Genomic DNA, 26,323 nt, shown 5'->3' on the forward strand with positions numbered 1-26,323 from the left:
CCCTGCTTCCACACATGCATAGCCTCCCGCATTATCACATTCTCGCACCAGAGTGGTACATATGTTACAACTGATGAACCTACATTGACCCATCATTGTAATTCAGAGTCCTTGGTTTACATTAGGGTTCACTCTGGCGTTGTACATCCTATGATATGGACTAGTGTATAATGACAGGTATCTATCATTATAATATCATAGAGTATTCTCAGTGCCCTGAAAATCCTCTGTGCTATACCTATTTATCTCTCCCTAGCTCCTCAGCCCCTGGCAACCAGTGATTTTTTTTACCGTCTTCATGGTTTTGCCTTTTCCAGAATGTTATATAATTGGAATCATACAGTATGTATGGTTTTATCAGATTGCCTTCTTTCACTTAATAATATGCATTTAAGTTTCCTCTATATATTTTCATAGATTGATAGCTCATTTCCTTTAAGCACTGAATAATTTTCCATTGTCTGGATATATAATTATTTATCTATTCGCCTACTGAAAGGCCTCTTGGTTGCTTCCAAGTTTTGGCAATTATGAACAAAGCTGCTATAAACACCTGTGTGCAGGTTTTTTGTGTGGACGTAGTTTTCAACTCCTTTGGGTAAATCTCAAGGAGCCCAATTGACAGAAGGTATGCTGAGAATATGTTTAGTTTTGTAAGAAACTGACAAATTGTATTCCAAAGTGCCTATACCATTTTGTATTCCTAAGAGCAATGAATAAGAGTTCCCGTTCTTTAACATCCTCATCAGCACTTGGTGGTGTCAGTGTTCTGGATTTTGGTCATTCTAATAAGTGTGTAGTGGTATCTCACTGTGTTTTGTTTGTTTGTTTTTTAATTTGAATTGCCCTGATGACATATAATGTGGAGCATCTTTTCATAATATTCAATATTTCATATTATTTGCCATCTGTATATCTCCTTTGGTAAGGGGTTTGCTAAAATCTTCTTATTTAATCATGTTATTTGTGCTCTTATTGTTGAGTTTTAAGAGTTCTTTGGGTATTTTGGACAATAATCGTTTATCAGATATATCTTTTGCAAATATTTTCTCCTAGTCTGTGGCTTGACTTTTCATTCTGTTGGTAGTGTCTTTTGCAGAACAGAAAGTTTTAATTTTAATGAAGTCCAGCTTGTCAATTCTTTCCTTCATGGATTTTACTCCCTCAGTCTAAGTTATGATTTTATTTTCAAGCCATCATGGAAAGCTAATCACACACATATAAATACATCACAATTATCCTTATTAAAACAGCAATCAATTATGTTCTAATATATATTAAATGAGAATGAAAGACACCATAAGTTCATGTAGAAGTGGATATTCTCCTAAAAAAAGTTATGAAGATCACGATATTCAAAAGCAGTACAGTAAATGATCATTTTTAAGCACAGTATTAGAGGTCTAACTTCCACAAAGGACCTCTGTAGTATCAGACAAATGACTTCTCAGAAAAAGTTATTTAAGATAGCTAATCCCTTGAAAGATTTTCTTTCTTGCTGAGCCCAGACTAAATTTCTGAAGAGAGTAATGAATACTTTCCATTTCTGAGAAGCCCAAGGTTTTTGGCAACATTTAAAACATTAATGCTCATTCCTTTTTTTTTTTTCCATCTATCATCTCTTGTCAACGAAAACTTTTTGCAGGCCAGGCTTGCACAGCTGAACAAAAATAACTAGCTACCCCTTACACCCAGGAGGTGGCAAGGAAAAACCTACCTATGGTTAGTAAGAGCCTAGCTCAGTTTAGACTCAAAGTTCATTCATTTACTTCTTCTCAAGCAGATTTAATCTGAAATGGGTAGCAGGAAAATTAGATAATGAATAAAAGGGAGAAAACATTCCTGACATATCACAGTAAATCTGGGACAACTTTGAAGCAAAGTTCTTCCCTAAATGATGCCCCTTCTTCATAAGGCTGCCAAACCCAATATGGAAGGAGACAGACTGCATCGATATTGCAAAGTTAAGCCAAAAGTAACTGGCCTTTTCCTTTTCTTTTGCATGCAAGCAAGTAACTCTATTTTCCACTTAAACTCTTATTGATTGATAAACTCTTATACTGATATCTTTGATGTGCTTAACCTGATAATGATACGTCCACTACTTTTCTTACTGCAATATACAGCATTTCTTAAAGGTAATATAAAGAGTAGTGGATATAAGAGAAAATAGAAACTTAGAAAAATATTTGAAAAGGCCTAAGTCATATACTAAATCACATCACTAAAGGCCTCTCTGATTTGTTGGAAGAGATCAGTTTAGAATAACATTCCCACACTGTTACCATTCAACACAGTATAACCTAATCAGAATTTTCCCTTATCACTTATCTCCAACAATCTCTAAGTCACATAAAACATGTATTTTGGTTGACACCTTAGTCGTATATAGTTTTTCTTTTAATATCATATATCTTGCTGGTTTCTGAACATTCTTCTGAATGGTTCAGATTCCAAAGACTGAAAATATCATCTGAACAGTCCCTAAGAATAGTCAAGAAAAAATTTCCACCATTGGGAAAGCCAATTCAAAATAGATAAGTTCAAATGATTAATGACAGTAAACCACCCGATTCTTTCCTCCTTAACTTTAAGATCCACTTGCAATTTAAAGTACACTACAAAATTTAAAAGCTAACATTATTTGTCATCAAATGTTCATGAACTGCTTGCTACTGAACTTGGAACCTATGGGAGGTCATGTGAGAAATATAGGATATCAGTGCTGATTTTGTTTATTTTTTTATTTATCTATAAATTTATTTATTGAATTTATTTAATTTTGGCTGAGTTGGGTCTTCATTGCTGTGCACGGGCTTCCTCTAGTTGTGGTGAGTAGGGGCTACTCTTCATAGCGGTGTGCGGGCTTCTCATTGCAGTGGCTTCTCTTGTTGTGGAGCATGGGCTCTATGGGAGTGGGCTTCAGTAGTTGTGGCTCACGGGCTGCAGAGCGCAGGCTCAGTAGTTGTGGTGCATGGGCTTAGTTGCTCCGCAGCATGTGGGATCTTCCCTGACCAGGGCTTCAGCCCGTGCCCCTGCATTGGCAGGTGGATTCTTAACCATAGCACAACCAGGGAAATCCCCAGTGCTGATTTTAAAGTTTATGGTTAACTTGGGAGAGACAAAACAAAAGTTATGGAGTAATTAATAATCAATTCTGTCTCAGGAGAGAGTTTTTACAAGTACATTGATTGTTCAAGGACTAAAAGCAGAAGGAATTCATTTCAGTTGGCTTTGTCAGAATAAACCTTCTCAGAGAAGACAAGACTTTGGTTTTGAAGAAAGAGAAGGACTTAGAAAGCAGGTGACAGTATTAGGCTGGTTAACCTGAAAGCCTCTTGGATGTTTGACATCATTGTGACCTCAAAGTCCAGGAGCAGATAGACTGTGGATTTCAACACCTTAACATATGATTATTGGGCAATAAAGTAAAGTGGTAACGTAAAGTTAACCAGATGTGGAGAGCCACGGGGTATTTGTCAGTACTGTGAAGAAAGCGGTTTGTAATCTGGAAACCATTAAAAATTTCTTGGGGTGGATTCTCCAGTACTTGACTTCCAATCCTGGATTTTCTGCTTCTTAACTCTTTCTCTGGCCTTTCTTTCCCAAGCTGAAAAGTGAGGAGAGGAAAATGTTTCTTACCTGCCTCAAAGAATCAAGATGAGGCTCAAAACATCATGAACATGAAAGTGTTTTCAGAGCTGCAAACCATCAAGAATGTTTTAATTCTTCTTACATTACTCTGTGGTATTATGACTAAAATTGAGTTGCTTTTGACAGTCAACTTTTCAGGCTATCAGGATGTCATTTTGTGGATTGTTTTGTTATACTTTGGGACAAAAATAACACAGTGCCTTTCTATACTACCTGTACACAGTGCAGGCAGGGCAAATGGCTTCCCTTTAGACTTACAATAAAGAAGCAATTACTTTTGAAGAGCTCTGCCTCCTAGTTGGTGTCATTGTCAACTGCAGGGAGTCTTTGGACCATCCACATTCTTATCTGTCTTTGCACAAGGTCTACATCAGGGATGCTTAGACAGGAACCAGACATGGGCAATGCACCCAAATGATTTCAATCAGAACTCAGATTAAGTTACCTGCTGCCTCCTGATTAGGTTGGGCAGCCCAACAGCTAATTTCTAGGGGGGACTTCCTATTACTTGCTTGCCAGATATAGAAATATTTATTTTTGCCTTACATTCTGTAAACAACCTATGGTAAGTTGATTCAGGGTACAAACCAGGTGAAGCATGCACATCTGTAAGGAGAGTGTCCAGAAGAACTGGAAGTCACATCTCATGACCCTTCTATGATCTTACCATTGGGTGCCAAAACTAATTCGCAAGTTCCTTTATATTTAAAACAGCTTATTTGGAACCTAAACACACATACACACAATCACACACATAATACACATACACACTTATAAAAAGTCAATAACCTACTTGAGTCATTACATACTTTTTCCCCCACAAAATCTTATACTATGGCTTATTCCCTGAGGTTAAATTGAATATAATTGCCCAAGATTTTTAGTTACATTTTTGAAATTTTATCTTATCCACATCAGTGAGGCTTTTGTCTTTAGATACAGTCTAATGTCTAAAAAGGCAATATATAATAATAATCTGAAGGCTATTTTCCCAGATCACCACTTCTCAGAAGGATGAAGGATTGTATTCGTTGAGTCAGATATTACGCTGATGGGATCAGGCAGCTGTGCAGGATAGAGAACTTCCCATTTAACTTCCCACAAAGTGAGGCCAAACCTCTCAGCCCTCTTCAACTAGGGGATTTCTAAAGTTTTCTTCTGGACTAAAAGTTCTAAAGGTCTATGACACCTCCTTCTTGCTCACCAGTGGAGGTGATGTCCTGCCAAGGAAGATGTGTGAAGGAGTTAAGAAAAGGTTCCACGGTCACGAGAGACAAGGAAAAGAATTGTGTTCCATGACTGGTTTCTAATTGCCATCATGTTTACCGATTGCCTTGGCTGGCCAACTGTGAGGACAACAGTCTTGAGAACAATCCAGAATAGGATCTAGTTAGATTTCCATGAGAAAAAAGCCTACATGCCATTCCAACATCATTGCCACACCTGCCACGGAGTCAGACATGTGAAAGACCCAGCCGTTAAAACTTCACAGTGCTAACTGCTTCCACAGAGGAGAGAAAGAGAGGAAGCTGGAAGCTACCTCACACCTCGGGTTCAGGGCGCAGCTGTGGGCTCACTCTGGCTAGAACAGTACTGTGGAAACAGGCTTGGCCAACACCACTGATCAAGAAGTTGGATGGTTCCAGAAGCCTATGTGTGTGTGAGTCACCCTTCCCTCCCATGAAGTTGTTGGAACGAAGCCAGAGTGGGTGCTGTCTTGCTGCCAAATTGATTCAAATCCCTAGAACCAAACTTCCAGATGAGCCACTTAAACTCATCAGACTCCACAGCTTCTCCAACTTGGGTCAATTACACGTGGAGTTAGGAAGGTCTGAGCCATAGCTAAGAGGCTGGGCTCTGTGGCATTGCTTTAGTCTGCACTCGCCCCTCCCCATTCCACCCCCAAACAAGACCATACATCTTCCACTTCCATAGTGTATTGATCTGTGCAAAACAAGGCATCAATTTCCCAGGGCAATTTGCTGGGTGATTTTGAAGATTTTTGTTAAACCACCTTGACACTCATGTTTGCAAAACGAAGTATAGGATTTCCAGTAAGTAGACTTGATTTTGGAGCCTGTTCCTCCCACTGACTTCAAGTGGGAGTAGAGGTACTTTCATCGTCTTATCTTGGCTTCTAACGCGGGCTGGAGACCAGAGAATTATAAACTAATCTGAAGAACCTAGAATGGTCTGCCTGCAAGCAGGAGTGTAAGGTCTTGCAGTTTGGCGCAGTTTTAATCATGGCTTCCATTTCCTGAATAATAATAGTAATAATAATCAGAAAGGAATTTCAGAAATCTTTCTAAAGTCAAACCTCCGGGCTACTTTGTTCCCAGTCTTCCTGTTTAGATGGAGACGACGGGCATCTCTGAGAAGACTCTGTGCCCCAGGAGAAGCTGGCTTTCGCTAGCCCAGGCTGGCCCCGAGGATGAAGTCTTCGCAGGACTGCTTCTCACTTCCAGCGGGAGCAGCGCAGAACTCCATCCACCGCGGGGCGAGCTGACTCGTCCATTGCGGAATGGGTGCAGTCAGCGGCTCCCAGCCGCCCTCCCCAAACCCCACTGACTAACCCCGCTCCACTCGGCCCCCTTTACCCCGCCCCGCCTCAGTCCGGGGAATTTCCCAGGCATCCCAAAGACTGAATTTCCTGCCGGGAGGGAGAGAGTGCAGATAAAAGGGATGCGGAGGACCCGAAGAAGTCACGGTGCTCTAGAGCTTCAAATCCCACCCCTTCTCCCTCCTGAACCCCTCTCGCTGAGTCTCTTCGCCGCTATGAGACTCCTATCCAGCCACGCCGCCCGCATCCCCGGCCCTTCGGGCTCACTGTGCTTGCTGCTCGCGCTGCTGCTGCTGACGCCGCCAGGGCCCCTCGCCAGCGGTGAGAGCTCACAGCCAGTCGGACGCACCGGGCAGGCGGAGTGGCACCGCCTGCCAGGCGGCCGCGGCGCCCCGGGCGTGGGGAAATGTCCAGGGCGGACTGGCTGGGGAAGAGATCTCCCAGCAACCTGCCCATAACCGTGTCTCTCTTTCTACCCCAGCGGGTCCTGTCGCGGCCATAGTGAGAGAGCTGCGTTGCATGTGCTTAACCACCACACCGGGGATTCATCCCAAAATGGTCAGTAATCTGAAGGTGATCGCCCCAGGACCGCAGTGCTCCAAGGTGGAAGTGGTGTAAGTCCTCCTGCGCGGCGCTGTCCACTGTGACCTTGGCAAGAGGGATGTCTCCCCAACCCTGACTTCAGCCCCCGCAGCTCATGGGCGCACCCTCCTTTTCTCTCTGCAGAGCCACCTTGAAGAACAAAAAGGAAGTCTGTCTGGACCCAGAAGCTCCTCTGATCAAGAAGGTCATCCAGAAAATGTTGGACAGGTACCTGTCACCTTGATCTTTTTGATTTCTGGATGTTTCTTGGAGTGCGGACTTCTCAAAGTCCTTATTCTCCGCGTGGGATTTGGCAACCACGCTTAGAAAAAAAAAGGATGTTCGGGAGAAGGGGCGAAAGTTGTTATAGAATGTCCCGGGAAAACCCTTATCACAAATGTCATGTGTAATTGCCTAGGAGGTTACACGGAACTCACCGCTGAGATGTATTTGTTGTTGTTGTTGTTACTGGAGACCTTGAGCCCACCCTTTGCTTTTTATTGATCCTCAACTGTGTTTTGAAAACAAGTTGGGGTAGACAGGTGTGTGGAAATTTGGTTATACTGATGTAATTCTTTTCCCAACAGTGGAAACAAGAAAAATTAAGAGAAAGGACCGTGCATCGGAAAAATTGCCCAGTTCTTCAGCAGAAGAGTTTTCTGGGGATCTCTGGACCCAGTGAAGACAAGAAGCAAGGGCTAATTTTCTCCAGTGAGTTAGGTTTCTGTATGAATTCCCCACTATAAGAGAGAGATGAGAGGAGGGAAACTATGTTTGTCCCTGCAGCTTTCTGCTCAGTTTATGGTGTGTTTAGCGTAGTATTTCCTGCTCCTTATTTGCTGTTATTTTATCTGCTATGCTACTGAAATCTTTGGCAATTAACTAAATTGTGAATCAAGAATCGCTGGTTGTTAATCTTTCAAGGTGACTATCGTATTTCTAGAATATAGTTCTTATAGTGCTATGGAAAAACTGTGTCTTTAATGTGTGAATGATATTTCATTAGAATGCTATATACGGAGATAAACTGTTATTCTCACCCTTTCATGAAATAGGAACTACTTTAGTATCATTTCTTGAGGAATATGTTAGAGAATTTTCTTACTCTTGACCCTGGTTAGCTATTTAAGTTATATTGCATTAGAAATCTGGATGTATTATACAGTTATCTGTGTAGAATATATTTCCTTATTTAGAATTTCTAAATGTATGAGTTCTATAAGGACTAATATATTATTTTCCTATACATTTAGATATTTGATGTCTTCCTAGTATGGCATAATGTCATGACTTACTCATTAAACTTTTGATTTTTATGGTATTTATTATCTAGTTTATTAGGAGTATTATATCTATAGTATTATATTTCTAAGTATATGTTTTGGATTGATGAAGAAGCTAGGAACTAGGTAAATTCCTTATTTCTAGTTTTTATAAAAATACATCCTTTTAGTTTCTTAAAAGTAAAGGCACATTGTAAAGCAATTATACTCCAATAAAGATGTTAAAAAAAAGAAAGAGTAAAGGCAAACTTAACAATGATTTATACTTTGAAAGTTCTGAAAACATATTTGAGCTCTTTGAATATAAACTCATCATGCAGTTAAAAAAAAAAAATGCACTGCCCTGCTAAGATTTGCAGACGCTTATACTGTATCTTTTAAAGGTTTTGACCATTTTGTTACAAAGAATTACATATGCATCACATTTACTATGTTAAAATTGCACTTGTTAAATGTGGTCTCAATGGTTTATGGTACTTCCTTTGTTCTCTGGGAAAAACAATAAAAGATTTAAAAAATTTACTCAAGTTCTTTCTTGTATGCGGGCCTCTCACTGTTGTGGCCTCTCCGTTGCGGAGCACAGGCTCCGGATGCACAGGCTCAGCGGCAATGACTCACGGGCCTAGCCACTCCGCGGCATGTGGGATCTTCCCGGACCGGGGCACCAACCCGTGTCCCCTGCATCGGCAGGCGGACTCTCAACCACTGCACCACCAGGGAAGCCCAAGTTCTTTCTTCTTTATTGTACTGTTACAAAAATGTCATTCCTCTTAATTCTACATTATTGTAAAAATTAACCACTCTCCTCTTTGGCTAGCAGAGAGGACCCCTCATTTCCCAATGTCCTTGCATTAGTTCAACCTATTTCCAAGCTCACTCCCCTTCCAGTTCCTTATTCACAGCACCAACGATCTCTGGGTTCTTTAGAAAACACAAATAGATAAGCCTTCCTTACCTTAAATCCTTTACTGCTGCCTGTTTCCTAGACATGAAATACAAGTTACAAAGTATGACAAATTAGGTTCTGTTTCATGACTCCTGATTATTACTTCAACTGCATTTTTCCCTAGCATCTTTGCAGTCAAGAATTTAGTTCCCTTACAGGGCAAGTTCTTTCCAGGTCCAGGTCTTTGCATTTGGTAGGGCCTCTACCGGGAAGGCCCTTCCCATTTTCTGTCTATAGGAGGAAGCTTATTCATCCTTCAGAGCTCAGTTCAATCAACACCTCCTTCATGAAGTTTTCCTTGGCATTCCCAGCAGAAACTCGTGGTTTCCATTTTGATGTTCCCATAGTATCTTCTAAATATTTGAATTTATGTGAATAGCCAACATTGCATTACTTTACTTGCTTATAAGGGTTTTTACCCTACTCTACTCAGAGTTCTCCCAGAGCATCTGCCATATTTCGTTCATCTCCGCATCCCCAATACCTGATACAGGTTAACTTTAATGAATTAATAAATTTTCCTGAAACTCAGGTTGTCAGATAGTGTCCTAAAATCAGTCACCTAGCTCATGGTAGGTGCTGAATAAATTTTAATTCCTTTACCCTCTTTTCTCTTTCTTGCCTACAAGCAATCCAACAAGAGCTTTGGTATGTGCAGTCCCCTTCAGCCTATAACACTGACCCCTCACTTTCACCTGACTAACTCCCGTCCTTCCTTCCAGCCAGTTTACATGTCACTCATGGCCTCTCTGACCCTTCCCCCCACTAGATTAAAGTCCCTTTTATATCCTGTCATAGAATTTTTGTTCTTTCCCTTCATAGCATTTTGTCACCAACATGACTGTAGAGCCTATAGAGACTATGTACATGTGGTCATTTATTAGTGTCTGTTCCACCTTCCCTGTAAGCTCCATGAGGGCAGGGCTACGTTTATGATGTTCACCTCAGTTCCTAGGACAGTGCCTAGCACATAGTAGGTGCTTTAAAAGATAAGTGATCTAAACAATTCCCACTGTCTCTCTGGTATTAAAATAGCAATTTCATGGGAATAGCTCATTCTGAGGAAAGAGCGAGAAAACAAAAGGAAAGAGACTAATCTAATTAGTATACATACATGCATCCCCCAATTGGATTAATTATGTTATATATGCTTATATTAACATGTATTTGTATTTATTAATATATGCTAATATATTATTAACATATCTATATCTAACCTAAGCTATTCTATATCTTTCATCTCTTTCCATATATAGTCAAATATCAATTAGATTAATAATGTTCTATTATTACATATTTAATATATCTATGTAATAGAGAGAGAATGTATGTGTGAGAGAAACAGAGAGATACAAAGATATGAAAAAACCTAGAGTAGATTCAAAGAGATGAGGTTGCTGACAATTTTTTCAACAATATAAAAAATCATAAAATACCTCAAATTTTAAAAAAAATTTTTAAACTTCTATGGTATTTTATTGCTCTCTCAAATAGCATTTTTCCCCTTTGAACCCATAAGCTATACACTAATCCTGAAAAAACAAACCAGTTACTATAAATGTTTGAATTATAAATTTCAGTGTTTTAAACAATCCCTGATTTATTGTATCAGCCCCCAAAATACTCATTAAGTGCCTGATAATAACAAATGAAAGCGTATTAAATGCCTTTGGGATGGACAAAACATAAGTTATGTGAAGAAATAAACATTACTGATTACTTGTTTATCATAATTCAAGATGTCTGTTTTTCCCAGAAGCAAGATTAGTAAGTTTAGTTTGTTTATAGATCATAGAATAAGACCTTATTGTAATAGTCTTGAAATCATATTTGTCATGCTCATGTCATAATTGGCTGTTCTACAAATAAAATAGATCACAGTGTATTACCAAAGTATAACCTATACAAGAACCTCAGTGACAGCTACTACTCACCAATCCTGCTGTTACTATTGACCCTGCGAGTAGCAAACTCAAAGACTAACATATCCGAGAGAAATTAATCTAATGAACATCTTCTAAGGATATACCTTCTATTTTCCTCCTCTAAATTCCTAAATACTATATTCGCTCTGTTATCCCTCTGAAATTCATTCTCATATATGAAATCACTGGGAATTGAACAAATGCTCAGCTAAAATTTACTCTATGCTACTCCCCCAATCCAAACAATTTTCAATGTGCAATCAATACCCTTCATTCTACCAGACTTTCTTGTTTGCCTCTGGGTGTGACACATTTACATAATCCTTCAGTTCCTGAAGATATGACAGGATCTATGATAAAATATGACTAGTGGCTTTGTTTTTCTATCATAGTTTTAATTCTTGCATGAAGAAAAGAGTTGCTGTGGGTAATTCTCAGGTTGTTCATAACTTCAAAAGTCCTTCCTGGATGTTACACATTGAGAAATTTACCAGACAGAGGAAGCGCCTGGGGATTTCGATTTGCCTCCCTGACTACTAAGAGCCATCAGTGCACATGATTCTGACTTTGGCTGATGGTCCTCGGTGGCTTTTAGTCAGCAAAATTAATATTATATTCCCGACAAGGATTGTACATACTTTAAATATGTAATGTGAAATAATGACATAGCAAGACATAGAGTTTAGGTGTAAAACTTTGTTTCCACAAAGTCTAGAGTCCAATTTCTTAAATATTGAGAAATTGCAAGAACATCCCCTGCCCTCTGAAAAATCCGTGTTCTTAACGGATGCGTTTCCACTACCACATAAATGTGTGATGATTCTTTCGGACCCACCTCTTGGGTTGAACAAAGAGAAAAATAGTTGATTTGATTCACTTCCAGCAAGAGAGGCCAGTGATATTTCTTTGTAGTTTGTGGTGAAGTGCGAGTCAAAGCAGTTGCATTTCAAGTCTAGTTTTGAGTATTTTTAGCTACGTGACTTTGGCAACTTATTTAGCCTCTCCATCCCTCAGTTTTCTCATCTGTAAGAGCAGTACAATAATATCTATCTCTCAGGCAATAAAGACTAACCTGGAACAAAGTAGTTTCTTGATAAATGTTAGTTCCTTTCTCAAGCCTCCTAATTCAAGCTCCTCTTTAAATGAGAAAACTGAGGGTTCAATCATTTAAGCACTGTTAATTGTTCTCATATGTATTACCATTCTTTATACCTATGTGTGAATGATTAATTTTTAGTGCTTCTAAGAAATCTTTTTTTTTCCACCAGTCTTTTTCAGGAAGCTTCTGGAAACAATGCATTCATGTTCTCTATATATTTTCTGTCAGTTATGTGGCAACAATATAAAGATGTATGATGTATTTCCCTTCTTATAAACATTAATCCATCAAATATTGGTATCGACATTTATTGGTAATCTTGTTTCATACTGGACCTTGCGCAGGATCCTTATGATACGGCGATTACAAAGGTGAGAAGCTTTCAACCTAAGGTAAGGTCTTTTGGCAGCAAATACACTCAAAGTTTTCTCTGACAAAGCTTTTCTTGAAAGCTGAATGAAAAGGAACTAGATATTTCGAGAGAGAGAGGGAGACAGCAATAGTGTCTTAGGTGGCATTGCCTAGAATTAAACTCTGAGAGGAGATTTGCATGCAGGAAATTTGAGGAATGCTCTAAAAATTAACATCTGTCAGGAAGTAAGCAAGCAGCGGTGGGCAAAGGAAGAGCTGCTGTGTGACAGAAGATTCGGGTGGCCCTGTGAGAAGCTCTGGAGCTGGCCTGGCTTTGCAGAGTTATTCTGAATTTTGGCAAGGAGGCAGACCTCTGAATCTGCTCATTGGCCAGCCATTAGATGTGGGCTACCCCTGGGGAGTGGGCATAGCTTTGGGTGAGACAGCGCCCTCAGGCGGTGAGCTATGCCCAGGAGGGACGTTTGTTCTGCGTGATCTGCTGCCATCTTTCCCAGCAAAGGAAGAAAGCTGTGGTGCACCCTCCAGAGGATCCTGAAAGAGCATCCTGGAGGTGCATCATGGTTTCTGGGGCTGGGGAGGGGCGAGGAGGGGAGGAGAGGGACAGAGCAGGAGGAGGAGAAGAAAGGAAACGGGATGGGAAGGGAGGAGGGTGGAAGGCTCTTGTCTTTCATTGTCTTTTTCTCTCTTTCCTACTCTCCTCTTCCTTCTCTCTCTCTCTTTCTCTCTCTCCTGCTCCCTTCCTTCCTCCTTCTTCATTTATTCATGACAAATGTAACGATACTACTTAAAAGAGGAGGACGAACAGGAGGACCAAGGTGTCCCAAGCAAAAATCTCAGCCAGTAGCCAGCACGAAACACCTCCCACGTGAAAGAGGCCAGTTTGGACTTTTCAGCCGTTCCAGTTGCCCTCTGACCACACCAACTCAAGTGAGCTCAGGCAAGATGAAAACAGAAGAACCCCTCATTAGCACACAGAGTTATCAGAAATTACAAACCTTTGCCGTAAGCCACTAAGTTTGGAGTTGGCTTGTTATGCAGTGAAAGAGGATCAGAAAAGGATGGCCAGGCATCTGATGTTCAACAAATAGCAACAATCAATATAATTAAAATAAAAATCCTCAGGCTTGCAAAACTTTGCACTGTTCCTGTATAACAGCACCCAGGAAGATATTTCCCCATCAGCTCTTTCACCTTCCCCCCTCTCCCTCCACTCCCCACACCATGCCTCACCCCTGGATAAGATACAGCCTCAATTACATTAGTGCCAGAGTATTTGAGGTCTGGATCATTCTTGGGCACTCAGAGTTATACAGAAGACATTAGATTTCAGCACTCATAGGGAAGTTTTGTTGGCTAGTATTTCAATTTATTGATTAAAGCGCTTTAACAAACTGACCCTCCATTTTATCATCTCTAGGATCTTCTGTACCCATTGGGTTTTTTTTTTTGTTGCTGTTGTTTTAACATCTTTATTGGAGTATAATGGCTTTACAATGGTGTGTTAGTTTCTGCTTTATAACAAAGTCAATCAGTTATACATATACATATATCCCCATATCTCCTCCCTCTTGCGTCTCCCTCCCTCCCACCCTCCCTATCCCACCCCTCTAGGTGGTCACGAAGCACCCAGCTGATCTCCCTGTGCTATGCGGCTGCTTCCCACTAGCTATCTATTTTACATTTGGTAGTGTATATATGTCCATGCCACTCTCTCACTGCATCCCAGCTTACCCTTCCCCCTTCCCGTGTCCTCAAGCCCATTCTCTACATCTGTATCTTTATTCCTGTCCTGCCCCTAGTGTACTGGTTGTTTTATTACTAATTTGTAGGCAGTGGCTTATCCCCTTCATATTTAGGAGATGTCAGTTCAAAACATTCTAATTAATGCAGAATTAATATATGTTTTAATTTTAAAGGCTAATGTTCCTCCAGTGTCTCTAGATATTTTCTTTTAAAATACCTAACAGATAAGTTCTGTTCTGAGTCTTAGAAAACTTGCTAGCTTCCTGAATGACACTGCTATTTATAAGACAATGACTTAAAGGAAAAAGAGATAAAGTAACTTACCACAAAAAAAAAAAAAAAACCCAGGGTGACAAAGTAAGAGTCATAAAAAGCTGTCAAGTTATTCTTAAACCCAAGAACCTCTGACACTAATTTTCTAGCATTCGCTGAAGTTATAACTTTGCATAAAGTAACTTCTTTTGCTTGAATAACTGATTTTAAAATATTTTTTACCCATTTCTGTATAGTCAGGTTATTCAAGTCAGTATTATGTTTCTCTTCATGGAAATCCAAGAAAATCATGCATGTGACAGTAATAGCAGTTAGCAATATTCGTAGTAGCAATAGCAAATTAGTATTTATATCCCATTGCTTTGCACAAATATTTGAGATCTCACTTTTAAAAAAGAAGTAGTTAAATGACTAAGTCACACAGCAAGGAGACTTTGTAATGCCCGGCACATAGTAGATACTTAATACATATTGAAGAAATGAATACTAGCAAAACGTTACTTACCTCACACGCTAACTAATAGGCTTGTGAAATTTTAGTGACTCAAGAAATGTGTTAATACTTCCTCACAAACCTTGCCATCGATGTGTCTTTTGTGACAAAATACACTTGTTGATTAAGACAATGAGTTGATGATCCTGTGCTACATGCCTACCTCTTTCCTGGTATCAACTAAGTCAAGTAGCATCATTAGCTCAGAAGACTTTCCATATAGTTTCCCCAAAAGGACTAGGAACTTCTGACTAATCTTAGTAAGTGAACCAGGAAGGAAATGTGGATAGTGTTTGTATGGGGGTCGTGGAGGGGGAAGACGCGTACAGTGAAACTCACAGATATAGTAAACAGTACGTGTTGCAGAGGGGAGAGGTGGGATGGACAGAAAAAGAATGATATGATGAATAATGCCAAAAAACTTTATATCTTGCTGTGGAAATGGTTTTGAGCTTATGGTTGAACACAAACATATCTGATTTGTGAATCAGCAATAGTTTAATCACAATAATGGGGAAAGGTTATACCGTCATCACTCAGGAAGAACCAGAAGGAAGTTTGCTCTCCTGATTCTATTTCCTGTTGAAATTCTTTCTATAATTCACTTCACATGGTCACTCTTAGAAGGATACTAATCTTTTTCAGCTTAAGATTTTCCTTAAGCTTACCTGCTAGACTATGAATTTTGGGGTTGGGAGAGGTGGAAAATCAGGTTAATTTAGTATGTTCTACTGCTAGACTGTAAGTTATAAGAAGAAAACAAATGGGGTGGAGAAAAATAAGGAATACATTGTAAAACAGGAAATAAGAACCTCAGTACGCATAGTCAGTAACTGCTAAAAACAGGAAAAATTGGCTTAAAATTTTTTACAAGTTGGAAATCATTTACTGCAGTCATTCTTTTGATAAAAAGTAATCTTATACATTTAATATTTTAACAGTTTCTTCTAAAATTTTAAAGGTATAAATAAATGAGAAAAAAAGAAAATGGGAAGTTTGAATATTGTGTACGATTTGGACACAGTTGTAAGAGGAAGACAACCTGTGTCTGGGGCCTCATCCTTTTTGCCCAGCCTTCCAAATCACCTTTTTATACCACAGGTACTTTGGGCCATGTGAAGTCTAATTTGAGAATTGTGACTGATTAGAAATGAAAACGAAACTTTCCTTTAGTGATACGTATTTATTGATTTATTCACTAACACGGTTTAGCTAAGACCTACTGTATATTGTGTTACCTTACACATTATAGGAAACATGAGGCCTTCAAAGAAACCTTGGGCGTGCCTCTGTATTCAAAAGTGTACAGAGGGGGGTTCTGTGCCCATGAGTCTAGACGTTCAGATTGTCTAACCATTGTACTACTTGTGCATTTCAGTTAATATTGCTGTGCATTAAAGAATAAACAAGTCCTAATGCCCAAAATATATTAAAAGTAGAGGTAGTAAAATATCCCTTTATAAATGCTCTTTTGTTGTTTTTTCAGGAAGGGCTGTGCCTTCTGGGAGTGTATATGTTAATCCACTTCTTAGAGCTAGATGTAGTCCTGTACTTAGTCGTTGAAATGCTGGTGGGAGGGTAAGAGGAAGGGTGAAAGGAAGGGCTCTTGGCTAATATCTCCATGTCTAGAAGACAGTTTTAGGTTATAACCATAGGCTATATGTGCAGTTTTGTAAAGTACCTATGTTTATTGTGGACAAGGTTCATTCTTTACTTTGCAACATCTAAGATTTTTAGATGATCAGAGGAGACGATGTAGGATCAAAAGTAGAGCTAGTGGGCTTCCCTGGTGGCGCAGTGGTCGAGAGTCCGCCTGCCGATGCAGGGGACATGGGTTCGTGCCCCGGTCCGGGAAGATCCCACATGCCACGGAGCGGCTGGGCCCGTGAGCCATGGCCGCTGAGCCTGCGCGTCCGGGAAGAGGCCACAACAGTGAGAGGCCCGCATACCGCAAAAAAAAAAAAAAATAGAGCTAGTGAATTAACCAATTTGTAAATATCTTTGTTATAATTGATTTTTTTAAAAAAGCAGCACCTTGGATATGGAATGGTTAAACCGTCTCAGAAATATACGTCAGGACTCTTTCATTAGGTTGGCAGAAGAGGGGCAGAAGGAAGTATAAAGGGAGGGATGTATGTGGATGTGTTCATATTTATATTTTGATGATAACCATTGTTGCGTGTGCATCTCTTGGCTGTGCTATAGGAATATATTGTTAAGTAAGTCAATGGAAACATACCTTCTTGCTAATACTTTAATTGTTTAGATCAGATAATGAATCCTCTTAGAAGCATTATGCTTTGTGTACTCTGTTGTGCTATGTCTCATTTTTAATTTAACATTAAGGGAATGTAGTATTTTAATCATAAGTCTGCCAATATCTGTCTAAAGGCCTGTTGCCATTTTTGTTTTTTATGAAATTTTTATCGCCAAGAAAGGCAGGATTATATTTTTTTCCTTCCAGATTGAGTTGCTGTAGTGTATTCTTGGTTATAAAAATACTCATATAGCTGTGGGACTTTGAAATGGTAAATATTCATGATGTGGGAAAAAGCATGATACATAACTGTAAAATCTGAATTACATAAAAATGGATGCTTAGTTGTGTAGATACACAAATGAGATTTAGAAGGACGCATCAAACAGTAAACTGCTTGTGATTATGGACGACTGATTTTTGCTTCTTGTGTTTTTCAGTTTCCTATTATGCACATGTTAACTTTTAAGAAATAAACGTTATTTTAAAAACCTTTAAAAAAAGTGTACAGTCCTGTTGAGGAAGCAGGTCTCACAGATGGGGCAGAGATCCAGACAATAGCATATGCAAGCCAGTATGTGATGTGCAGGTCTATCTCTGCATAGCTGCAGGGCTTTTTCATGCGGGGTTTGAGATCAAGACCCTTAATTGGTGTCTGAGACTTGAGGAATAAAGATGTTACTGCCGTTCATATAAAAGTTCAAAAATGGAAACACCTTCAAGGTCACCAATGGGACAGAAGTTGAACAACAAGAGCCCATGCTATAGAATGTTATGCAGACATTGAAAAGAATGGGGAAAAGGGACACTGAGGTAGCATGCAAGGATGCTGAAGACATATTTTTGAAGGACAAAAGCTATATAATAATCCCATTTACATTTAAAAAATCTATGTCTACCTCTCTATATGTTTATCTCTATGTATTGGGTTGGCCAAAAATTTACCCAATATTATGTGTGTGGCTCTATGTATATGTATATGTGTGTATATAAATGTAGAGAGAATAGAAAACTGGTGCCAAATTGTTACCAGTGGTTACCATCGGAGACCGGGAATGTGGAGTAATGATGAAGAGGAGCTTGCATGCTTTATCCCACATGCGTCTGCAGGTTATGAATCTTTTACAGTGAATTGTATTATACATTTCTCAGTTAGATTAATAATGAGAAATAAAGCTGCTGGGTCTTGTTTTCTAGGGTATACTCAGATGATAGAAAAAAGTAGTTTATTTTATAACAGAAAGGAGGGTGAGTTTGCTTCTAGTTTCTGGATAAAATTACAAAAGATAATATATTTGGAAGACAGAAAGAAGCCCATAAACTAATATGCAAAGTGAGACTTTGATGGTAATTGGCTCCTATTTTATCCACATACTCCAAACGAATCCCAATACTTATCAACAACCAAGATAGGAACATCTGCTTTCCTTGGCAACCGGAAAGGGAAGATAACTCTCTTTTTCGAGGGCCGCGTACTTATGCTTTCAGATACACGTAAAGTGTCTATAAGGCCTCTCAATTGCATTATAGGAAAGGCAGGGCATATTACATAGTTATACAAAGAAAATATATGTAATATCTCAGTCTAGTTCTTGCCTAAGTAGAGTATTAAATATGTGTAAGGGAGATGGACATTGAGAAGGGGGCAGTGAGAGTGTGCAGGGATGCTTAAAATGAAATTTAGCAGGAATTTGACTCGCCTGGCATTTATCTGGGTTGGGCACAACTTGACCACTCTTACACATATATTACCACACACCCTCACTTCCCCCATCCCTATCCTTTTTCTCCTTACTGGCCTTGAGGGAGTGTGTATAAAAGACAGCAGGAGACTGTGAAAGCGACTTAGCTGCAGACTTCCAGGCTAACAACTCGGTCTTTTCTGCCATGAGCCTCAGGGGCAGCACCACCTCCTCCTGTACCAGGGCCATCCCACTTCCTGTCCTGCAGGTGTTGCTGCCGATGTCACTGCTCCTGACCACGCTGGTTCCCTCCACCACTGGAGAACGTAAGAGAAACTTAGGGAAAGCTGAAGGTGGAATCTCTGTTTCCCTGCACCTGAGGCTGCTTCTGCTGCAGCTGTATCTGGGGGATGGACTGCCCTGATGCTCCTGGGACTAGAGAAAGGCATTATATGAATAACTGTAAATGGAGGCGATGCACTCATGTGCCAGGAATTCTGCTAGGGTACTTTACTAAAGGTTTACCGATCAGATTCGCAATGGCCTTGTGAGAGAGGTACCCATCAACAGGGAAGATCCTTGAGATAATCATGACCACTCATAGAATCACACCTTCTACCCTAGCTAAAAGTATGGATAGAAGGCGGTACGTTGAACTTCGCTGCTCATGTGTGAAGACCACCTCTGGCATTCACCCCAGGAACATCCAAGGTTTGGAAGTGATCAGGGCAGGACCCCACTGCACCAAAGTCGAAGTAATGTAAGTCTCTGCTTCTGCAGTATTGCCTCACTAGGGAAGCCCTTCACCTCCATCCCTACCGACACTGTTGGATCCCTTCTGATAGTGTGCCAGGATGCTCTCGGATAATTCTATTCTCTCTTGCAGAGCAATGTTGAAGAATGGGAAGAAAATCTGTCTGGACCCAGAAGCTCCCAGAATCAAGAAAATAGTCCAGAAAATATTGGAAGATGGTGGATCAGCTGCTTAATCTTTTCGCTTTCTGTCAAACCATTTTATCTCCCAAGAAGGATAAAAGTTGGAGGTCTTGGCTTTCTAGAGTTCTTATTTATCCAGGATACCGAGTAATACCATATGAAGCTTTGGATGTGTTTTCCATTCTGTCGCAAAAAGTCACATTTTGTTCTGAGATGGCTGATTAATAGATGACAGAGAGAAAATGAAAGTAAGCATGGCTAGGGTGTAAGATAGGCTCAAGGATGCATTGTACAACAGGGGGGATAGAGCCAATATTTTGTAATAACTGTAAATGGAAAGTAACTTTAAAATTTTTAAAGTTAACCAAAAAAGAAAGTAAGCAAGGCTAGTTTCAAAATACATGGTTTACTCCCTAACTCTTGGCTAAATGTGGTACTGTGTTTTGCATTTCCTCTTTAAAAATTTCTTTCCAAATACAGCCATGTTAACTTATCTTGCTCCTCTGTACTGTTAGACTAGATGTGCCCATGATGATTCCATAATGGTCAGTGATATTACGAACCACACAGGGCCCAGCATGGAACACTTGCTCAATAAATGTTTATTAATATATTTAGGCACTTTATATATTAATAGTGTTTTTCATTGTCTTAGTCCTAGGATGTCTTGTTTCAAAACATTCTCTGAAAGATTTTTCTAATGTTTATTTTAGCCTTCAAATCCTAAAAATAAAGCTGTAGAATGTGAATCTTGTAAGCAGTGGTTATTTACTTTAAAGTGGATATATTTAATACCAGTAGAGCAAAAAATATATGATGATATATGATATCATATATATTTTTAATAATCTATGATAGTATTTTCAATAATAATAATAACAACACAGATTCTACTTGGTGTTGAATGTTTTACCCTGACATGTTTGTACATATTTGCATTTACTAAATATCTAGATGGTAACCATTTCAGTATGAGAATCAACCTTGCAAATAAACACGATAGAGAATTTAAGCTTTACCAGGCTACTAACTGTTAGTTTACAATCAACAGAACTTTCTTTAATGTCTAATCTCTTTCATTTACACCCATAATATTCTTAAAGAAATATTAATATAAAATCAAATTTATTATTGCTTTGTTGTCATATATTATTACCTTTAACAGAATTATTAGGGAAAAAAAGCCTTATCTTTTTATTTTTTTAAACTTTGGTATTTAACAATATGGCCAACAAAAGTCACTAGCTGATGATACGTGCTGTTTTTAATGTACTATAGTAATAGCTAAACTTTATTAATAACTATTAATATTATGAGTTATATTAATAATAAGATTAATATTCCAGACAAAATAATTGTTCTGCATGCATTACAATTAAATAATTGTAAAGAATTAAATAATTCTTACAAGCTAGCTATGATCTGGTTAAGAGCACGTCCTCTAAAGAGAGGGTAACTTAGTCCACCACTTGCCAGCTGTGTAAATTTGGGCAGGTTGCATAACCTCTCTGTGCCTAAGTTTCTTCATCTCTAAAATGGCATAATAATATTGCTTATCTCATAGAGTTGATGTGAAATTAACAGTTAATAAATTCAAAGTGCTGAAGATAATGAATGTCACACAATAACCCATATGTCAATGTTAGTTAGTATTTATTATTATTACCATTAGTGTGACAGGGAAGAAAAACGAAGTTCAAAGAGATTAGGAAATTTGCCTCAGAATCAGATAACTAAGTAGGTGACAGAGTGGCAATTTGAAACTATGCTCTTAACCACATACCATATCACTTTGCTTGATTTTTCTTTCTCTAATTAAGAGATTACATTATATATCACATAATGTTACTGACACGGAAAATAGGACTTGATACATAAATAGCATACTGCACATACTATGATGGTTATAGCAGAAGATATCAGTTCAACTATCCCAAACTGCACATGGACCTTGGGGAGCACTCATGTATTAAGCACATAGTTCACAATCTCTGCATTATTAGGTTTCCTTTTATTATCTCCTCACTATTACAGGTTTAATGCCTTAGATGCTTTATCTACAAAATAAATACTTTTATTAAGTAATAGTTAACAAATAACATACATGAATAAACATGTAATAAATAAAGCAGTAAATGGTGACTGCAGTCGTGGTGATCAGTTTTTCTCCAGTAATTTAAAATAGCTCAGCATCTCGTTCATCTCTCTAGTGGTTTCCTTCTGAAATCCAACAGGGCCACCTCTTGAGACATGACACAGTTTTTACACTAGGCTAATACCTCCTGCATAATGCATATGTCTCTTACTTTTGTGTGCACCTATTGAATTATTCTATTTAGATGCAGAGAAAGAACGAATGAATTGTCACTACTCCCTGGGTTCCTTTATGCTGCAAATATTGAAATCTGTGGGGTAAGGTTGTACAAATCCAGTATGTTGCCCATCCATATGCCAAACCACCCCTCCTAACCATTCTCTCTGGGCTAACCCAATTTGGGATCTCAAGTTTCAGTTCCATAAACATGTATGACTTATACATGCTGTACCAGCCATTGCACGGATGCTGGATATTCAAAGACTATAAGTCACAGAGACTTGCCATTGAAGAGAGTACTATCTGGTGGGAGAGGCAGACAGGCTGACAAATAATCACAACCACAAGTTCATATAGAGGTATGCTCCAACTACACAAAGAAACAGACACATGAACGCGTCATCATCTTCACTAGTGTAGTACTTTATACTGAATTCCTTCCAAGGAGCTAGAATAGCGATAGACAGTACTATCTCTCACCACACGGAGCTTTCCATTTAGGAAGAGAAACCATTTTAAACACATTTAAATATATATGCATGTGTGTGTGTATGTCATATATTTGTGTTTGTTTGAGCTGTGAGAAATAGGAGAAGCAGTGGGTGTTACAAGACAACAACAGGGAAAACAAGTAGCTTTAGCTGTCGGGGAAGGCCCCTGTGGGGAGGTGATATTTAAGCAGACACCAGAAATATGAACAGAACTAGTCAGCTGAAAGGATAGGTGGTGGGAGAGTAAGAGAAAGCACATTCCAGGCCCAGGAACTAAATTCCATATCCCTGCAGAAATCTGGTCCTGCTGAGCATTTAAGAGGTCTGCTAGGGCTTCCCTGGTGGTGCAGTGGTTGGGGGTCCGCCTGCCGATGCAGGGGACACGGGTTCGTGCCCCGGTCCAGGAAGATCCCACATGCCGCGGAGCGGCTGGGCCCGTGAGCCACGGCTGCTGAGCCTGCGCGTCCGGAGCCTGTGCTCCGCAACGGGAGAGGCCACAACAGTGAGAGGCCTGCGAACCGGAAAAAAAAAAAAAGAGGTCTGCTAGTTCCATGCAGTGGGCTCCTGAGGCCCTTCACCACTGTTAATCAGTGTGACAGGGAGCCTCTGGCTTTGAGATGAGTGTGTGCTTTGCCCTGATCAAGAGCCAAAGTCATTCTTTTTCAGGGAAGGGAAGATGGTCTACATTGATCTCTGGACCTTTTCTGTGCAGGATTCTGTTGCATCTTTTACACACTCAACTCCCAGATGCTCTGTGTCCTCCTGAGAGCTTCACTACTCCCGCCAACGGTGCAGCCCATCTCACCCTGTCACTTGTACTGGCCAGGTGGCAGCAGGCACCGGGAGATATGGCCTGAAAACTCTCCTTGACCTCTCTTCTTCCTGAGCAGAATGGAGAAACATCCAGGTAGCAATTTTTATAGAAAGCGTGCATCCAAACATTACCGTTACAATTTTTCTCAGAATAAGAGGATAGATGAGGCTAACTGAGCTTGCTTCCTAGAGTATATTGGATGATGGTTGGTAGAGCCAGGTGGATCCCATTCAAGAGACTGAGGAAACTCTCCACATTCACGTGAAATTTGGAACCCAGTCATCACCTGGAGACCAAATTCAACTCTTTAGTAGCAGAAAACAATGACAAACGGCACATCTGGAAGAAACGCACCTGCCAAACTCACTCAGTGGTAATCAATAAGAAAGGCAGAAGTGAAGGAGCAGTTCTTTTTTTTTTAACATCTTTATTGGAGTATAATTGCTTTACAATGGTGTGTTAGTTTCTGCTTTATAACAAAGTGAATCAGTTATACATATACATATGTCCCTATATCTCCTCCCTCTTGCATCTCCCTCCCTCCCACCCTCCCTATCCCACCCCTCTAGGTGGTCACAAAGCACCAAGCTGATCTCCCTGTGCTATGCGGCTGCTTCTCACTAGCTATCTATTTTACGTTTGGTAGTGTATATATGTCCATGCCGCTCTCTCACTTTGTCACAGCTTACCCTTCCTCCTCCCCGTATCCTCCAGTCCATTCTCTAGTAGGTCTGTGTCTTTATTCCCGTCTTGCCCCTAGGTTCTTCATGACCTTTTTTTTTCCTTTCTTACATTCCATATATACGTGTTAGCATATGGTATTTGTTCTTGATGAGGCAGTTGAGAGTTGAGAAGGAAACAAACTTTCCTGCTGTATCAACTGCAACACGGTGACTACAGAGAACTCTACTGTTGCACATAACCATAACCAAGAAAACATACATTTTTATAAGGTTAAAGTACCGTTTCTAACTGCACAAATGTGCATGTATTATATGAATTCAGGGTAGCGGTTGGATCCTGCTACCAGCTCCCAGCAAGACTGCTGATCCCTGGCTTCTTTTCCTTTTGCCCTAATCTTGGCTGCACAGTGCCCAACTCTGCAGAAGTGTCTCAGCTTCCGCACCGCAGTTCTCCATCCTCAACCCCAGGCTTCCGACGAAGTTGACCCACCGCGGGTATAAAACGGCCTGAGAGTCTCGGGAACCACCGGTCTGCGGAGCGCCAGCCCGGGCTGCCCCTGCGCTCGCGGCTCCTGCTGGCATCTCTGCGACATGAGCCTGGCAGCTGGCGCCCGCGCCCCCGGCCCGCGGCCCAGCCCCGGGCTGCTGCTCCTACTAGCCGTCGCTCTCGCCCAAGGTGAGAGCTGAATGAAGCAGGGCCTGGGGGAGGTCGGGGGCGGTGGGGAGAGAGTGCTGGAACCCCCGGGGCTGGGGCGGAGTCTGTACCCGTCTCGGTTCCCAGCTGTGATTGACCGAGCGCGGCTAAGAGCGCAGGCGCTGTGCCAGGCGCTGCCCGCTGCGCTCTACCACCTGGACAGTCAGACACTTTCTGAGGGAGGTCTGGTTTGTGGATGAGGAAGTGAAGGTCAGACGCCACGCCACGAGAAGATCCCTAAGGTACCGCTGGCTATTCACAGAGTCGTCACTCCCCACTGTCCCCGCCCCACCCGCAGCAGACTCTGAAGGTGGAGCTGGAGACCTGCGCTGCGTGTGTGTGAAGACCACCTCTGCGGTCCATCCCCGGAGCATCTCCAGCCTGGAGGTGATCGGGGCTGGACTCCACTGCCCCAGCCCCCAACTGATGTGAGTCCTTGCACTCGCTTCTTTCGTGCCCACCCTCTTCTCTCCCCTTCCCTACCGCCCCTCTCCACCCGCCTCCCGCCAGCCTAATCCCAAATTCAAACCCAAGGACTGAAAGGCGCGCCTCTTCTTTCCCTGGCAGAGCTACGCTGAAGGATGGGAGGAAAATTTGCCTGGACCCGCAGAATCCTCTGTATAAGAAAATAATCAAGAAACTTTTGAAGAGTTAGCTCTTAAATCTGGACTTTTGAAGAGTCGGCTGCTTAAATCTGTACTTTTGCTATATAAAGTGTTTCTTCTTTCTTTTTTTTTTCGTTTTCAATCTAACTGCGGAAAAATCATCTGATGATTCTATTATCCTTGAAATTCTACATAAACAAAATAAATGAAGTTGTGGTATCGTCAATATTTATTAATAGAGGAAAGAAATAATGTTGACATATCACAATTTCATATAAAGAAAAAGCTCTGGAATTTTAAGCAAACATATATTTTGAAAGAAGGTTTGGTTTAATAAAGACTGGTTTTACTTGGTGTTGTATGTTGGCTGATATATATTTGCATATTTCCAGGATTGTATTACTTAATAACTACTTATTTACATAATAATGTCATGATTAGCTTTGCCAATAAATATTAATTGCACTTGTTTTCTGGGCTGCTTTTTTTTTTAAAAATTAAGTAAATAAAGCAGACTCTGCTTTTACCTCCTTAAGATTTATACTTTACCCCAGTATAGAAAATTAACAAAAATGAAACTAGAATTCTCTACTACTTAGTGGAAATATACTGATACTTTCCAGAGCATTACATTAAAATATTGTACTCTTTATTGATCCTTTGATAATGCTGACATTTAACAAAAATGAAATGGTAAAAACAGTTCCTGTACTCGTTACTGCCTGTAATAAATCCCACATTTGGCAAACTTACAGAATTGGTTCTTATTACATTCCATTTATATACCATGAGTTTTGCTCTAAGCATGAAAATGTCTTTAATAGACTTTTTCCTCAGTATTCTCGGGTTCAGTAAAACCTTATTTGCAGTTTACCACTGTTCCATGAATCTCTTAACATTGGAGATACTGAGATTGT

General features: G+C 40.2%; 3 protein-coding genes across 5 annotated transcripts; all 3 read left to right on the forward strand.

Annotated features, from left to right (window-relative positions):
* The first annotated feature begins 5,829 nt into the window (after positions 1–5,829).
* Positions 5,830–8,597, forward strand: LOC116753815 (C-X-C motif chemokine 6-like). Its single transcript, XM_032631715.1, has 4 exons — positions 5,830–6,535; positions 6,696–6,828; positions 6,941–7,024; positions 7,384–8,597. The coding sequence occupies exons 1-4, from the start codon at positions 6,337–6,339 to the stop codon at positions 7,400–7,402; spliced, it is 435 nt and encodes a 144-aa protein (XP_032487606.1). The 5' UTR covers positions 5,830–6,336; the 3' UTR covers positions 7,403–8,597.
* A 10,382-nt stretch (positions 8,598–18,979) lies between these two features.
* Positions 18,980–20,554, forward strand: PPBP (pro-platelet basic protein). Its single transcript, XM_032633771.1, has 3 exons — positions 18,980–19,195; positions 19,494–19,629; positions 19,756–20,554. Exons 1-3 carry the CDS (start codon positions 19,075–19,077, stop codon positions 19,856–19,858), a joined length of 360 nt encoding a protein of 119 aa, XP_032489662.1. The 5' UTR covers positions 18,980–19,074; the 3' UTR covers positions 19,859–20,554.
* Positions 20,555–24,547: 3,993 nt separating this feature from the next.
* On the forward strand, positions 24,548–25,876 carry LOC116754816 (platelet factor 4-like). 3 transcript variants are annotated; one of them, XM_032633772.1, is made up of 3 exons: positions 24,548–24,783; positions 25,064–25,229; positions 25,369–25,876. In XM_032633772.1, exons 1-3 carry the CDS (start codon positions 24,699–24,701, stop codon positions 25,454–25,456), a joined length of 339 nt encoding a protein of 112 aa, XP_032489663.1. In that variant the 5' UTR covers positions 24,548–24,698; the 3' UTR covers positions 25,457–25,876. The 3 variants fall into 3 exon arrangements, with proteins under 3 accessions (XP_032489663.1, XP_032489665.1, XP_032489664.1); XM_032633774.1 differs by having other exon boundaries at positions 25,103–25,229; XM_032633773.1 differs by having other exon boundaries at positions 24,550–24,783; positions 25,100–25,229.
* The last annotated feature ends 447 nt before the right edge of the window (positions 25,877–26,323 follow it).

The sequence above is a fragment of the Phocoena sinus genome, chromosome 5, assembly GCF_008692025.1.
Source record: "Phocoena sinus isolate mPhoSin1 chromosome 5, mPhoSin1.pri, whole genome shotgun sequence".
NCBI classification, from domain to species: Eukaryota; Metazoa; Chordata; class Mammalia; order Artiodactyla; family Phocoenidae; genus Phocoena; species Phocoena sinus.

Excerpts from the sequence above, each read along its gene's own strand:
- LOC116753815 (XM_032631715.1), top strand. The coding sequence starts at position 6,337 with ATGCGGAGGACCCGAAGAAGTCACGGTGCTCTAGAGCTTCAAATCCCA. Across the intron at positions 6,536-6,695 it reads GCCAGGGCCCCTCGCCAGCG|CGGGTCCTGTCGCGGCCATA; the intron begins GTGAGAGCTCAC and ends TTTCTACCCCAG. Across the intron at positions 6,829-6,940 it reads TGCTCCAAGGTGGAAGTGGT|AGCCACCTTGAAGAACAAAA; the intron begins GTAAGTCCTCCT and ends TTCTCTCTGCAG.
- PPBP (XM_032633771.1), top strand. The coding sequence starts at position 19,075 with ATGAGCCTCAGGGGCAGCACCACCTCCTCCTGTACCAGGGCCATCCCA. Across the intron at positions 19,196-19,493 it reads TCCCTCCACCACTGGAGAAC|CTAAAAGTATGGATAGAAGG; the intron begins GTAAGAGAAACT and ends CTTCTACCCTAG. Across the intron at positions 19,630-19,755 it reads TGCACCAAAGTCGAAGTAAT|AGCAATGTTGAAGAATGGGA; the intron begins GTAAGTCTCTGC and ends TCTCTCTTGCAG.
- LOC116754816 (XM_032633772.1), top strand. The coding sequence starts at position 24,699 with ATGAGCCTGGCAGCTGGCGCCCGCGCCCCCGGCCCGCGGCCCAGCCCC. Across the intron at positions 24,784-25,063 it reads AGCCGTCGCTCTCGCCCAAG|AGTCGTCACTCCCCACTGTC; the intron begins GTGAGAGCTGAA and ends GGCTATTCACAG. Across the intron at positions 25,230-25,368 it reads TGCCCCAGCCCCCAACTGAT|AGCTACGCTGAAGGATGGGA; the intron begins GTGAGTCCTTGC and ends TTTCCCTGGCAG.